The sequence below is a fragment of the Pongo abelii genome, chromosome 10 (assembly GCF_028885655.2).
Source record: "Pongo abelii isolate AG06213 chromosome 10, NHGRI_mPonAbe1-v2.0_pri, whole genome shotgun sequence".
NCBI classification, from domain to species: domain Eukaryota; kingdom Metazoa; phylum Chordata; class Mammalia; order Primates; family Hominidae; genus Pongo; species Pongo abelii.
Genome location: NC_071995.2, coordinates 97,354,326 through 97,370,253, shown reverse-complemented (window position 1 = coordinate 97,370,253; position 15,928 = coordinate 97,354,326). Strand labels below are relative to the sequence as shown.

Sequence of the window (15,928 nt, the reverse complement as noted above, 5' to 3'; positions counted from 1 at the left end):
TGATTTTTTTAATGAAATAAGTGTGGCATAGGATCCTCTTTTCCCTTCTTAACTCTGGTAAATTTCTGTGAGTAGTAAAAGATCTATTCACTATTGGAAGGTCTATTCCCAGGATGCTAAGTGGGAATTTTCCTGTAGGTACTAAGTACTGCACACCCTAAAGAGAAAGCTGTCAACCATGGAGCCAGACACCTAGTTCGGGGTTTACAAGGAGGCAGTGTGAATCCTGCCCTGCCCCGGTCAGCTATCTGTCCACATAGGCAGAACATTGGTTAGTGCTGGAGAAGGACAGAGAATTGTCTTGAGTCTTGTGGAAAGAACTAAGGCTTTTTTCCTCCTTTCCCATGAGAGAGGAGACAGAGTACATTCCCGTGCTCTCCAATCCTAGTGAGAAGGGGTTCAGGAGGAATGTACATCTGGCTTGGGGGTGCCTGCCAGGAGGGAAAACTGGCCTTGGTATCCGTAATTGGACTTCTGGCAGGCAGGTCACATAGCACCTACCGAGCTGACACAGAGAATCTTGGGGAGAGATGCCCTGGCAGAGGGGGAGTGTTCACAGAGCAGCCTGCCCTTCTACTGTTCTGTGTGACAAGGATGTGTGTCCATGTCTTGTGAGCCACATGGATGTGCAGAAGGAGTCTGGGGTTATGTTTGTCCCCCTGGGTCCCCCTCAGGGGGCATGCATGTGTCCTAGGAGGGCAGAGTGGGAGTTGGAAGAAGTCAAGCTAGAGGCAGATTTCTGCCACCAGAAACTGTGCAGTGGGAGGACCTGCCATGTATCCTAGAAGAGCTCTCCAGAGAAATCACACGGGGACACAGGAGAACCTAGGTTGGAGCAGCTGCTACACAGAGCACATGGGAGACCATGTTAACGTTAGCTGAAAAGCAGTGGCGGCTGCCAGAGGAACAGCCAGACAAGAAAGGGACCTCGTCCTTTTCCTGTTTCTTCCTCCCCAACTAAACGCATGAAGTAGGTAGAGCTTGGGGCAGGGAACATCCAAGGTAGACCGTGACACCCACCCTCACCTCTCCTAGGAGAAGTCAAAGCGCAGACCGAGCTTCTCTTACCCACCCGGGGCTTTTTAAGCCCCAAGACTGACACACAAGGAGGGAAGGAAAAGTTTGAATCAGATATGAGTTTGGATTTCATACAAAATGGAGTCTTCATGACTCAAAGTGACCAGGAAGTGATGCAGTCTGCCCAAAAGGTTAAATGGCCTTGTGCCCATCAGGCAGGCAGACTGGGCATGGCCCCTTTGGGAGTAACCAAAACAACCTAAAACAACTTTTTGGTGTTTGGACTCCAGTGCAGTTAAGACTGTTCCATGAACTGATTGCATTTAGATATACTTGTGTTAACTTAAATATATATATATATTTATATATATAAATATATATAAATATACATATATAAATATATATAAATATACATATATAAATATATAAATATACATATATAAATATACATATATAAATATATATAAATATACATATATAAATATACATATATAAATATATATAAATATACATATATATATATATATGAATTTAGTAAAGGAGAGGAGACTTTATTTCTTCTAAAGGGTTACAGCCTGCAAGGTGGCCATCCCGCAGGCTGGGAAGCACCTCCAACCAAGACCCTAGAGACGGGTACTTCGAAGGAAAAGGGCTTAGGGTAGAAGATTTATGCTGAACAGGTTAGCTAAACACATATATTCAATGTGTTACAAGAGCTGTGAATATCCATGAAGGTGGTCCTGACACGTGTATTGAACAAACATGCATGTAACATGTGGCCTATGTTCACTTTGGGTTGGAGACTTAACATGTAGATACATTACAGTTAGCCCTGTACGTCAGAAGGGTTTTTCAGGACATGAAGGCACACAAGTGTGCAATCTCTGTAGACCAGCCCGAACTAGTCCATGGGCAGTGATCTTATTTGGATAAAGTTACTGAACCAATCTCTTGTCCAGCTGTAGTTATGGCTGATGGAGCAGGGGCTAAGGGTCAATCAGCATCTGGTGGAGCTGCAAATTGTTTAAATATTGCTTCTCTTAAGGCCAGTACCTGTTTAGCTGCTAGAGAAAAAGAAAAACCTTGTGGCAGTTGGAACATAGTTTATTCTTTAGGTGTAGGGGTGCGTCACTTAACCTTTGCCTGGCATGGCCTCGGGTCCTGTTGATAATTTGGTATCTTATTGCCACAAAGAGACTGTTCTGTCACTCTTACAATGTCTGTTTTAACATTAACTCCGATCAGTTGTTGTGTCTAAACCATGAAAGAGAGGAGGTATAATGAGGCTTGTCTCACCTGCCATCCCATCATGGTCAGAAACTCAATTTTAAGGTTTTTCTGGGGTCCCCTTGGCCACAAGGGGGTCCGTTCAGTCGGTGAGGGGGCTTAGGATTTTATTTTTAGTTTCTATTCATTTCAGGGTCAGTAGAACCAAGCTGTATATAGCTGGAGTGGCCCTCTGCCTTCTGGTGACATCAGTACCAGGCTCACACTCCTCCTTAGCCATCCCAGCAGGCTGACACATTGTGCCACTCACCTGTGTGACCTGAGCAAGCCACGTCACCTCTTTAAATGTCTGTGTCTTCATCTATCAGATGACAGGTGGTCTCTGGATTATTTAGCACTAGAAGCACTTCTAGCACTAGATTAACACTAGAAGTGTGTGAAAGTTGTAGAAGATGTGATTTGTGTAAAGAATTAGCTCAGGACTGGGTGAGGATGCCACTTAAGATGGTAATCCAGCTAAGGCATGGAGTTAGTACATTCAAATCAGATGGCAGCTATTGGAGACAAGGCCAACGGAGTGGATGGGTCCAAGACTGAACTTGCTAGAAAGGTAAGAAGAGGAAGAACCCCCTATGGATGTATAAAATAGCATGAAGTTTAAAGAGGGAACTGAGGATAGCAGAGCTGGTTTAAGTGAAAGGTGTTTGGAAGTGCCTTTGGTCAGAGCCTGGGGATCTAACTTCCTTAACAGAAGGCTATCTTCTTGACGGTCAATCCCCAGCAAACCTCTGGTTAACAGAAGACATGGAAAGCAAAGGTGTAGGAGTGTGTGGAGATGCAGTTGTAACTAGAGAGAGAGGTGTTAAATTGCTGGTGAGCGTTTCTGGGGTGAGGAAACTTTTAGCTAGGGATAAGCCTTCTTTTCTATCATTTGTTTGCTGATGATACAATTCTTTGCCGGGTCTCTTAACCATATTGCGGTTAAGTGCTTGCCTTCTTCCTGCAGTGATCTTTGTACGGACTGCTTGTGAATGCTAAAGATGCTCACAGAGCTTGCTGAATAAGTCTACATGCTCTGCCATTTTCTGATTTAATTTCACAGTGTCTTTTAGAATGATGAAATTCGGGAACAGAACTTGGGATGGGTCAAGCCAAGAGCTCAGTCGGTCTGTTTGAAGGTTTCTGCTGTAACTCCTGGGAAGGGATGCTGGTTAGTTTGGTGTTTGGTTCTGAGCAAACATTACTGATAACTTTATCTTATTAATGGTGTGGGGGAGAGCCAGAATTATGGAGCTGAATCATTAGACTCACAAATGCTGTTCCCAAGGGTTTCTGCTTGAGGAACAGAGCTGAATTTCCCTGACTTCAGTACTTCCCTGCCCCAGCCTCCTTCCTGCCACCTCCTTCACTCCTCCCAGTGCTGGGTAGCAAGCTGACACGTCTTCCTTTGTTAACTACAGAGTTTTGCCCGTAAGAACTCTGGAGGCATAAATATCTTCTAGGTTTATCAAATAGAGCAATGACTAAATCAGGAAAAGTCATTTTATTGCACTGTTTGCTCTTGGTCGTTGAAGATAAGAAAATAAAAATATCAGACCTGTGTTAAAGGTTTTTTCCTGTTTTTCTTGAAGTTAATGAAAATATTTATCCTCTGAAAGTAGTGACGTGAAGGGGGAAGGTATTTCTGGTTTTCCGGCAAATATAAAATACAGTTTGCTTTTTTCCAAGGCATGAATTTATTGGTAATTTTCCTTGCATAAATGATTTTTTTCAGTCAACTCAAAATGTTTTAAAGCAAAAAGAATGACTTGGAAGTCAATTATTAAACCTTGAGCACCCTAAAACATTTTTTGAGTTTTTTTTTAATGTGATTCTTTGCATTTTATTATTTGCCTCTTTTCCTTCCTGGATGCTACCTTGGTAGCTGCCATGTTTTAAATATTGACAAGATAAGATAGTTTTCTGTTTATATCAGCAGTCGTCTGTCTGTGAAATATGGACGAATCAGAACGCAGGATTTCCTTTCTCAGCGATCCATCAGGTTCATAATGTAAGGTTACAAATGGTTCTTTTCTTCTCCTGAACTTGCGCTATGTACTGTGTTGCACAATGTTGTCAACAGCTATAGGTACTGTGTCCTGGCAATGCAGAAAATTTGTAATGTCTGGTGACTCCGAGACTCTTTGTCTATTATACTTCATTTACTGTGCCTTGTGATTAGTTGATGTGCAAACATTGTCCTAAAACAAGAAACATACTTGGTTTTAAAGTGTATGGTTAAAATATGTCCCATGTGAGTTTTGGCTTTCATTCCAGGCGTCTGTGTTAAGTTGCTTTTACAGGAAAAGGAAAAGGGTAAATTGATATATATATACACACACATGTATATATCAGCATTATTCCTCCCCATTTTGTACCTCCCCATATTCATGGACTCTTCAACCCTTTCTGTCTAATGATTCTCAAAGATTCGTGTGCTTCACTTGTGAGAAATTTCTGAGTATGATTTGCATGTTATTCTCTATACATTTTATGCAAATGTTGGGGGAGGTGAGCTGGGAGAGGCACGGTTACAGCTACAAAGTGGTTCTCAGCCTTTTTCCATTTGACAGTACTGAATTGATCTTTGCAAATTGTGTGAAATTGTGACCCATTTTACTCTGAGCTGCATAATTTTCAAATGTTCATATTTCACATTTGCATACTTTAGAAAAAGTTTATTTCTATTTGGAAAATAAACATTTAAATGTTTGGGGTTTTATGTTCTGTATTTTAAAATACTATTCTATTTTCACACCCTTTTGAATTTCTCCCATTGGATAGCCTGCTGTCTGAGAGGTTGAGACACTTGGTTGAGAATCACTGAGCAGAATTCTTGGGGCAGCATGTGAAGGGATGCCACGGGCATTTTTGTGAAGTGCCTTTTGGGATGCTGCATCAGGCACATATGTACTCCTGTGCATGGGACTTCTGGCTCTTGAGGACCATGGTGTCTATACATTGCCTGGTACTGGTGTTCACGTGACCCAGCAGTTCCTCTTGGACTCATAAATGTTAACCAGAGCTTTTATGTGTTCATAAGTGGCCATCTCTGCTCTTTTTCATCTAAAGGAACAAATTCAGTATAACCAACTGCATTTGATCAAACTAGAATTCTTCATTCTTGAAGATTTTTTGAAAGAACAACTACAACATCCTGCTTTCATATGTGTGAATGTTTATAGGAAGCCTTTTCCTTACATTCACTTTCAAATATATGTATGCATATTTATAAGCATAGAGCTGTGTATAGCATTCTTCAAAGCCTTAGAGATTACAGAAAGTAAATGTAATCACATGTATCTTATGTATGTTTGGGTAGCCCATCTCTGAAATTTGTCATAATTATTGAAAGTAAAACCTTAAAACAATAATTGTCCTTTAAAATCAGTTTAGTTTTTCATTAAGTGTTCTGAAGAAATTGAGACTAATGTTTGTTAATATTCAGATCTAAATTTATAAGCAAGTAGGTGGGAGCAGTCCTCATAGAAAAGATTTTAAAGGTTCTATTTTTAAAAATCAATTAAATCCTAATTTTTAAAAATTTTAAAGAATAATACAAGGCTTGGAAAATGCCATACTTTTCTATTAATGTTAGAAAACTAAGTTGTAAGCATGGCTTTTAATTATCTACTGACATCCTTAGGAAACTTTTTCCTTAAGAAGAAAATAACATAAAGGCCTGGTACAGTGTCTCATGCCTGTAATTCCCAGCACTTTGGGAGGCCAAGGCGGGTGGATCACTTGAGGCCAGGAGTTTGAGACCAGCCTGGCCAACATGGCAAAACCCTGTTTCTACTAAATATACAAAAGTTAGCCAGGTGTGGTGGCACATGCCTGTAGTCCCAGCCACTTGGGAGACTGAGGCAGGAGGATCACTGGACCCTAGGAAGTGGAGGTTGCAGTGAGCCGAGATTGTGCCATCGCACTCCAGCCTGAGTGACAGAGGGAGACTCCATCTCGGAAAAATAAATAATAATAAAGACAGAAAATAACATAGAGAACGGTTTTTCCTTTGTATTCTCAGAGCATATAGAATATGTAATATTCAGTTTCCCTTTTGGAGGGAGACAGCTACCTGATACAATTTGTTTTAGAATTTGCCGTAGGTGTCCAGTGCGTATGAACTAAAAATTTGCAGCTATTTACCACCTGTTGAAATAATGCAAAGTTTAAAAGCTGCAATTTGGAATCTGCCATCCAGTGAAAATCTCTGTATGGAGTTTTGTGAAGATTTTTGTTTTTTAACTAAATCCCATTGATGCTTTTGTATTTTTCAGTTGTTGGTATAAGAGAATGTTTAATTTAATTACATTATATTAGATGTGGCCCAATTATAGTCCTTCAGACTCACCCAGACTACAGATTTATAGTTGGCAGTTGCAAACACGTGTTACACAGAATCAATTCTCCATTTAAAATTCTAATCTCAAATTATTTTTTCCTTTATGGTAGAAGTTTAGTTTTTATTTGAGTTTGAAGAAGAGAGCTAATGATGTACATTTGCCTCTGTTTAATTGATGTTCTTTAGTGTGCTTAATTAAAAAAAGGCCTTAAGCATACATATAAAAAATAATAATAAATACCAAATAAATGAAGTTTTAAGCCATGACAAAATTCTTGGAATATTTAAGATCATTCAAATACATGAACCTAAAGGAAAGATTTTCTGTAAATATTTTAAGTGCCAAAGAGATAGCCTGAAGACGTTTATTAGGAGTACCTTGAATCATTTTGATTTCTCATTTATGATTACTTAAGGAATCCTTTCAAAGACCACTGTGTCAATAATAATTTAAAATATGACAGAATTCTACCCTAAACTTTTCCTACTTCATTTTGTTATTCTAATTAAATATTGCATTGTTAGCTGTGTTTAGGTCTGCTTTTCATTAAAAATAAGCTTTGATTATAAACCATTATTGAGGCAAAAGACTTCTTAGGTCTGTTATTTAATATTTAATAAGCATTTTTAAGTGGAAAATTACTAAATTTAAAAATATTTGCCTAAGGAGATGCAAGTATTATGTAGACATGAATGTACTAGTCAACAAGACCTAACACTAGGCTTCAAAGTTCAAAATGATTTTATGTATGAGGCAAAAATCTTTATTTCTTTTTTGACCTCTTCTTCCATTCCATATAGTAACTACTCTACCTAATTCCTCCATAGCTCATTCCTGCTGTAATTCAGCCTCCAGGAGGGTTGAGACCTAAGGCACCCTTGTTCTCTGAACTCTTTTGTTCTTACTGGCAGTCAACCAGGCAAAACTGAATCCCAGCCAAGGGCCAAGGTCATACCTGTCCTTTACAACAGTGTAATGTTAAGTCCAGTTGGAGTCCATCCATTCCCATTAAGTTAATTCCAAAAAGAAGAATTAACATCTACAAATTGAGTCCTCTAAATACTTTTAGATCTAAGTTTAAAAAAAAAAATAGGCAGGGGTGGGGAGAGAAGTTGATGAATTTGCAGGCAGAAAAGAAATTTATTTTCTAATAAATTCAATCTTAAGAACACTTTTCCCTCTGTTTCAGAATGAATTTCTGGAAATAGCACTAAATATGATAAAATTCAGTGTCTCTTTCCAGAAAGGTAGATTCAGTCCCTGTAGGGAATTTAACAATATTTGGACTGAAGCAATATTTGAAGGCCACAAAGAAAATGAAATAAGGATTATATTTCTTTTCCTTGTAATTATCTCCCACCTTAGCACCTAGGGAAGATCCTATCAGATCACTCTGAATTCAAAGCAAGTGGTTTGTGATTTTGGACAAAGTGGAGTCATGGGAGAGCAGATGATGGCGCTGTCTAAACAGATTTAAGTGGTTGTTCCACTAATTTCTTCAAGTGGTTATCAAATAAGGGATTTCAGTGATTTCCAGACTGAGATTGGAATGTATGTGCTGGGGCTTGTTATTCCCACAATGGCTGCTACAACTTATGTGGATGATGTAAATATTTGGATCAGCATTTGGCTGTGGCTCTGGCTTTAAATGTATGGAACTCACATTAAAGTTTAATTATAAAAGTGTGTGAGTTAATTGAACAATTAGAGAATGAATTTGCATATGATTTGCATGTTTAATGTACTAACACGTGAAATGTTTTCATAACCCTAGCTTTCCCCAACTCATTCCCACCCCCAGCCCTATTCCCAGCCCTGGCCCTGCAACTCATGGCACCACCAGCTCATGCCATGTTCAGACTTTTTTGAAAACTGCCTGTTGAGCGTGGCCAAGGTCTACCTCTGCTGAACTGTAATAGGGTTCACATGAAGATCTGATGCTTGGTTTGAGTTGTCACATCAGCAGACACTGGATCAAAGGATCTTTGGAATCCATCCAGATCCTCCTTTTGTATCATTCCACGGAGTTGCATGCAAACTTCTGTTGTTTTGTTGACAGTGTTACCTGTGACTTAAATGTACGATACCTGTTTACCGTGTTGTTGTTGCTTTATCCAGGGAGCGGGAGAAGGAGGGAGAAGTTTAATGGGGGAGATTAGAGGATGATTTGATAGATTTGGGTAAAGCTTTTGTTTAAGAACCCATAGCTGCATGTTTCCAGAGTTTTAAGCTATTATCACTGAAAGGTTATTACACTCAGCTTCAAAATGATATTGAAATCCACATATCCTATATTTTGAATTTTATACTAGTTTTTTGAAAGTAAGTTACAACCAGATGAAATAAAGACCAGAGAGAGAATAAAGAGCCAGCCATTTGAGAAAGAAGGAAAAGAAAAAAATCAAAATAAGAAGCCAAAGAAAAACTTAATGTAATTTTAGAATTGCAGTCAGTTCTCACTTTTATAAACTAAAAATTCATATAAATATAAAAGAAAAACTCAAGAATGAGTTAGGGATGGATAATAAAACAGACAAAAATGCTAAAGTTAATATTGCAAGTAAAGTCTTAACAATACCAACAGACAATATACACGTAACAAAATTTCACATATACCCCATAAATGTGTACAAAAATAAAAAATACCAACAGACAGGGAATAGGAGGATTAAGCAATGTAAAAGTAAATCAGCAACCAAAACAAAACTAATGTGGAGAGTGGCTGAGAACAGAGCAGGAGAGAAAAGCCGAAGGAGTTCCAACTGGTCACACACTAACGACAGTGAGAAGCCAAGGGAAATAGCGTGATGCTAACTTTGCTCTTCTGCGATTCGAAGTGACCCATCTCAAGGAGAAAAGCTTCAGGCACTCCACTGCTTAAAAAAAAAAAAAAAAAAAAAAGCCTGTGCGTTACCGAAGTCCTCTAGAAAGGGCTTTTTATCATTGGCAGCTACTTCATATGACACCTAATGTAAGTCCAAACTACACAGAGAAAATTGGAGAACTAGTTCTCCTCCCCAAAATATGCACCCTATGTACGCCATTCCTAAAGAACTGTGGTTCTTAATCTTTTGGAGTTTCTAGATTCTTTCAAAGAATTTAATAAAGCAGAGAACTTCCTTTCTCTCCCAAAACGTACACCTGCATCCAAAATTTTGCATTCTTGTCCTAGACTCCTTAAAAATTCTCCTTAAGAAATCCCACAGTGTGTCAACACACTTTCTAGCACTTCTGTGGAACTTGTTCTCTAACCAAGGTTTTATTTGGTTTTGGAGTTTATGAGACCTTTTTACATTCTTCCAACTCCTGAGAAAAGTAATTTCTCATAGTTCTATATATAGCAAAATCTAGGTTAGAAGAGAGTAACTCTAGAAATCTGCCTATTTAGTTTTAGTTATGTCCACTTGAGAACAAAGAACTGAGTTTTGGAAAAATCCAAATCTTTCCCAGGAGGAAGAGTAAGAAATATCTCATGTGTAGTATGTAAATCAGAGTAGAGCCCAGAAAATACCTGCCAACACTGGCCTTTGACTTTATAGATGCTCACATTAAGCTATTATAGTGATGAAACAGGTTGAGGCTAACCTCATGGAAAATGATAAATGAAGTGATGGGAGGTCCTCCTGTTTTAGGTCTGTATTATATGATATACCATCATTTGGGAATGTGCTTGTATTTGTGAATCAGAATCCTCAAAGTACATGCCTATGTACATGTGACCAAACTTGGCATTTCACTGTTTGGTCTTCACTGGTACATTAGGTTTTCTGAGAAAAGTAGCTGAGTACATCTGAGACAGCGTCATTAAATCAGTGCAATTGAATTCAGATGAGAGAAATTAGTGTCACCCATTAGTAAATTTTTCTTTTAAATTTTGTTTAGCATCATGCTTACACTACCATTTCTCCAGAGATCTAAAATTATTCAAAGTGGCTAGTACATGTCATATTTGGGAACTGAAATTTATAGAACTGTGTGTTCTGAATGTGAAAGCAATTCAAACTAAAAATTTCAGTCAAGTTTAAAAATAGAAAATTCTTTTAAAGATTGTATGTCCTTTGCTGTTGTGATGGAAAATTGTGATTAGTAAATCATTTATGAATATCTTCATGTTTTATTTTAAAGTGACTTAGCTTAGGATGTCATTCTAAAAATAGAATAATTCAACTCCACACCTCAAAAATTAACTCAGCCTTGAGAAATATGCTAATACATATAAAAATGTAATAACCAAAGTATTTATATTCACATAAGACCCCCAAATGCGTTGGCACATTCACAGCACCTGTGTGTAAGGTGAGCTCAGGGTAGCTATAGGGAATGAACTTTGCTGACTGCTCATATTGCCTCTAGAATAAATGTCATTTTCAGACAGGAGACTGGGGAGAACCTTCCATTACCTTGCGACCTCCGAATGAAGCCACAGCCTCCACTCCGGTACAGTACTGGCAGCATCACCCAGAAAAGCTTATCTTCCAGTCGTGTGATTACAAAGCTTTTGTAAGTTACCCTCAATTCAGTATTTGGGCCCAAGTGGAGATAGGGGGTATGTTTTCAGCTTGTTTGCATTTACATTGAAAATATACCAAAATATCCATATCCATCACTGAAATTTTTAAAATGTTTTTCTCTTCACTTTTTCTTAAAGTAGCCTTCTATCCAAAGAGAAAGTACAAATAACTAGAGCTTTAAAACCTTTTTAATCTTGTAAGTTTAAGGTCTGTTGTGACCTCTTATATAGTTGTGTATTTTTAAATACATGTGATAATGTACAATCTTAAAATGGAAATGAGTGTAAATTTGGCACATATATACATCTCTGCTCACTCACCAAACACTGGGTCTCAAAACATTGGGTCTGCCACTTTATGTAAATACCAGATTCTTTTCACTGTCATCAATAGGATTATACTATTTTTCTGTTTTAGTTGTTTAGTTTAGTTTAGTTTAGTTGTTTAGTTTTTTAGAAGAGGGGAAATAATTATAATTAGCTGAGAAATGTAATAGGAACGGGTAAATGTTCAAAAGATACTGTGGGTTTTGGGTCAGGTGGTGGTTGTCTTGACGACAGCAGAAAAAGTGGCTGAACCTTCAGCAGTGCATTGAAACTGCCTCTCTTAAAAAGAAACGTTTCAATCAGGCAAACTTCCCTGATAACTTAAAAGATAAGGATTTTACCAAAAGATAATAAATTTCACCTTCATTTGATTTAGATGGACATTGTGGTTATCTCATACCAGTTGAGTTTTTTTTTTTTTTTTTTTTTTTCATTTTCTGCTTTCTGCCCCTCTTTTACTAAAGCTTACTTATATTGCAGCTTTGGATTTATTTCAGTGGTATTGCCCAAAACCGTAGGATTGAAATTGCACCTCCCTCCAAAACTCCCTCCAAACACCAAGTCCCCGAGCCTTTCTGAACATGCCTTTCTCCAAGGCCCTGACCACGCCTTCTGCTGTTGTGCCCTCTCACGTCTTCTTCAAGTCAGGGACTTCCCTAATCCACAAGAGTGGTTCCCATCCCCATCTCTGCAGAGTACTAGGATGTCTCCAGTCTTGTCAGGAAGTGTCCATCAGATATCTTCTAAAATAATTATTATAATTCACTTTTTTATAAAACATATATGGACCTCTTTGGGGGTTGGTAGGGGGAGGGCAAGGGGCGGGGGAATGACAAAAGGTAAAAACCCTACTAAAGCTTCAAAAAGTTGAAGAAGAGTCAATTGATAGAAAGGCAAATCAGACATTTTGTTTAAAACCATTTGGCCCCAGCCAGAAGCTGAAGCATGAGGGGCATTTTGTACCAGGATGATACAGTATGGGGTCTGGTCTTCTAACAACAAAGTGGTTGGCAATTCTTGGGAGACTGTCATCCTTCTAGCTCCATTCAGCCCTCCAGGTGGCACTTTGCACCAGGAACCCAGCTCTCTTCCCCTGGGAAACAACTGAGAATGCCTCTCTCCCTCCCCCCACCCTCCCATCCCGTTCTCAGGTGGATCAACCATAGGGCACACAGCTGTGAATGAAAAAGGTCCAAAACTGCATCTCTGCCTAAAAGCCTAACATTAATTACCTATGCAGCAGAATAAGCCTAAATGGGGGACATGTTGCTTAGCTTCTCAGCTGTCTCATGCAACCCTGTAATTACAGAGAGAGTAGTGTGATTTATTTTTGCAGACATTGCTGCCTCAAAAAAGGGGAAAACATTTTTAGATGCCCCCATTTTGCAGTTAAATATGATTTGAAAGATGGCATCTTTAGAAGATGTTGCAGTTTCATTATAAAGAGCAATTACAGCCCCCAGAACTTATGGTTAATTCTGCTGCATTTTCTCTATGAATGCATTTATTTGTTAGGATTAGTTACTGTCAGTTTTTTAAAGTTATGCAACAACTTACAGCCAGGAAACCTAGCCAGTAATACTTCCACAATTTGTTTTTAAAACATTACTCATATTTATATTCCATTTCATAAATCATTGAATTTTTTTTTTTTGTATTTTAGTATTTAGGTTCTATGCTGATAAAAGAGCTTAGGGGGACAGAATCAACCCAAGATGCTTGTGCAAAAATGCGGGTAAGTCTGCCGAACTACTTTATTTCTAGTAGCTGAAATACTAAATACTGGGTATGGATACAAATTGCCACCTTTCAAATTACTATTTTCTCCATCTGTTGGTCTGCTGAATCACATTGGTATTACATAAAAAGGTGCTCTCGCTTTCTGCATGTTTATACTTGAACTTATCTCACTGTAGTTTGAGTTAATGTCTATTTGCTATATTTGTACTATATTTGTGCTTAATTATTTTTAAAGATTTAAAATTAATTGTATCATTTTCGAGATTAGAAAAATGATCTTTATTACAACAAAAGGTTTTAAACACGCACTCAATAGTCTGATAATATTTACCGAAAACATCACCAATTGACTAAAATTATCAAAAGCAGAAGTATTAAGAGCATATTATATAAAGCTAATATTCTTTATGCAATTTCTTATTCAGTTTTTTTCTCTATTTTTTTTAAATTCAACTTTGAGTGGAATGAACTATTTAAGTGCAAATGTTAACCAAAAATGGCAATTCCAGGCCGGGCACAGTGGCTCACGTCTGTAATCCCAGCACTTTGGGAGGTCAAGGTGGGTGGATCACCTGAGGTCAGGAGTTCAAGACCAGCCTGGCCAACATGGTAAAATCCTTCTTACTAAAAATACGAAAATTAGCCAGGCATGGTTGCATGCACCTGTAATCCCAGCTACTTGGGAGGCTGAGGCAGGAGAATCGCTTGAACCTGAAGGCAGAGCTTGCAGTGAGCTGAGATCGCACCATTGTACTCCAGCCTGGGTGACACAAGTGGAACTCTGTCCCAAAAAAAAAAATGGCAATTCCAAATATCTGTGATTAGTGGCTGCTTGATTCCTAGGAGTCTATTTTAGCCAAAGCAACTCTAACTCGTATTGCAGACGCACCTTTTCCTTTTGTGTGTCCCTTGTTCTTGCTTCCTCCGTAACAGGTGTATAGAGGCTATGCTGGTATCTGAGTAACTGCATAAATTGAGAATATCAGACTTATTCAATATAGCATCTAACTAAAGTCAAATTTAAGGTAGTTAGTAAGTGGAATCCTAACTTTTATTTATGGCCAATATACCTTGTTGTTTATTTTATATGAGCAGCTTGTGGTGGAAAATAATTTAAGAGCATATAATTACACTGAAACAACTATGAAGGTAAACATGAAATATCCGTTGTTTATGGAAAGCTAAATATGTGTGAATCTTCATGAAATTGAGACTTCAATATGTAATCACTAATATTTTGATCAATTCAATAGCAAAAAAGACTGAAATAGTTATCCTTCTATTTAATGCAGAGTTATACAGTACTTAAATTGTCAGTACCAGTGAATATTTAACTTAGGTACTGAATTTAGATGAAAAACAAGCTTCTGTATGTATCAGAAACTCTAGTTCTAGTTCTGTGGCTGCTTATTTGCCTTAGGAGTCACCTGTTATTCATAAAAATAATATGATAGCTGCTAACATTTACTAAGTCCTTACAGTGTCCCCTAGTACAATTATTGTCCCCATTTTACAGACGAAGAAATGGAGGCTTACAGAGGTTGAATAACTTGCTCAAGGTCACACAGGGAATAAACTTGCCTATCTGAGACTGGAACTCAGGTCTGTCTGACTCCAGAGCCCAGGCTTTTAACCACTACATTCTCCTGCTTCCCCGATCCTCTGTTTTCTTACATATAAAATGAGAACATTAGACTAGATACACTTTAGAGTTCTCCCTGGTTTTGTAATTCTGGAAATCTTGTATTCTACATATTTATCTGGCCTAATTTGTGTCACCAATGAACAGTAAGGAAAAGGGAAAGTTTTCATTCATCAAGCCTCATAATAATTTTAGAAATATTCATGAACGTGTCTAATAAATTAATTTGGCATCTCTGATTTAATACTCTTAACTAAATTACCTGAGTCCAGCTACTCCGGTGTCATAATCAGCATCGGTATTGCCTAGTGCATGCAGCATCATTTAAAATATACCAGATGTATGATTTGAATCTCAGTCAATTTCATGAAATTGAGTGGATCTGAAATTACATACTGATAGCAATAGAAAAGCCATTTTAGTAGTCTAAGTAGAGAATAATTTAGTTAAATACTTGTCTGTTGCTTAAAATGAAACTTAGAAAAAAACATATATTTAGAAGCCATTCTTCTGTTTTGGGGGGCATTTTTCTGGTTTGCTGCTCTTGGTGCTTATGTAGTTTACATGAAAATAGAAACTTCATTACTTCTCGGACTATCATAAACCCTTATTTCCAATCTTGATTAAGTAAGTCTCAGTTCTTGATAAAGTAGCTAAGGTTGCATTCACTACATTTCACCAGAGTCTTTCAAAACCAGAAGCATAGGGTTGATCTGCCATCTGGAACTATTCTATTGTGAATTAGAACTTTCACCAACTATAAATGATGTAGATCTCAACTTGCAGCTAATTTTCAGTTTGAACCCCAAGTTGCTGTTTTCTCTGTTCTCAGCATGGTGGCATTTCAGCCAAAAGTCCCAGTTCAATTAAAACTCCCCATGAAAAATACTTTAGGACACAGATGATCTAAACAGTTGATTCATGGTAATATTATTAGGCCAAAGTATTGTAGATTAAGAGTTACCTGTTTATTCTTTTAATTGAAAAAAAGATGTTTTCTGTTCAAAGTATGCATTTTAGCCAAAATTAAAATGTATCTCCCAATAATAGGTAAATCAGTGTGGTTCCCAATTCTGATAA

At 37.8% G+C, this 15,928-nt stretch overlaps 1 protein-coding gene across 10 annotated transcripts in view; it reads left to right on the top strand.

The window, feature by feature from the left end:
* Window positions 1-15,928, top strand: part of ANKS1B (ankyrin repeat and sterile alpha motif domain containing 1B) — a 1,278,065-nt gene that overhangs the window by 1,200,018 nt on the left and 62,119 nt on the right. For 5 of the 10 annotated variants that reach the window (XM_024256170.3, XM_024256168.3, XM_024256167.3 and 2 more), the window contains 2 exons: window positions 11,001-11,129; window positions 13,130-13,201. In XM_024256170.3, coding sequence (XP_024111938.1) covers window positions 11,001-11,129; window positions 13,130-13,201 — 201 coding nt within the window. 10 annotated transcript variants of the gene reach the window in all.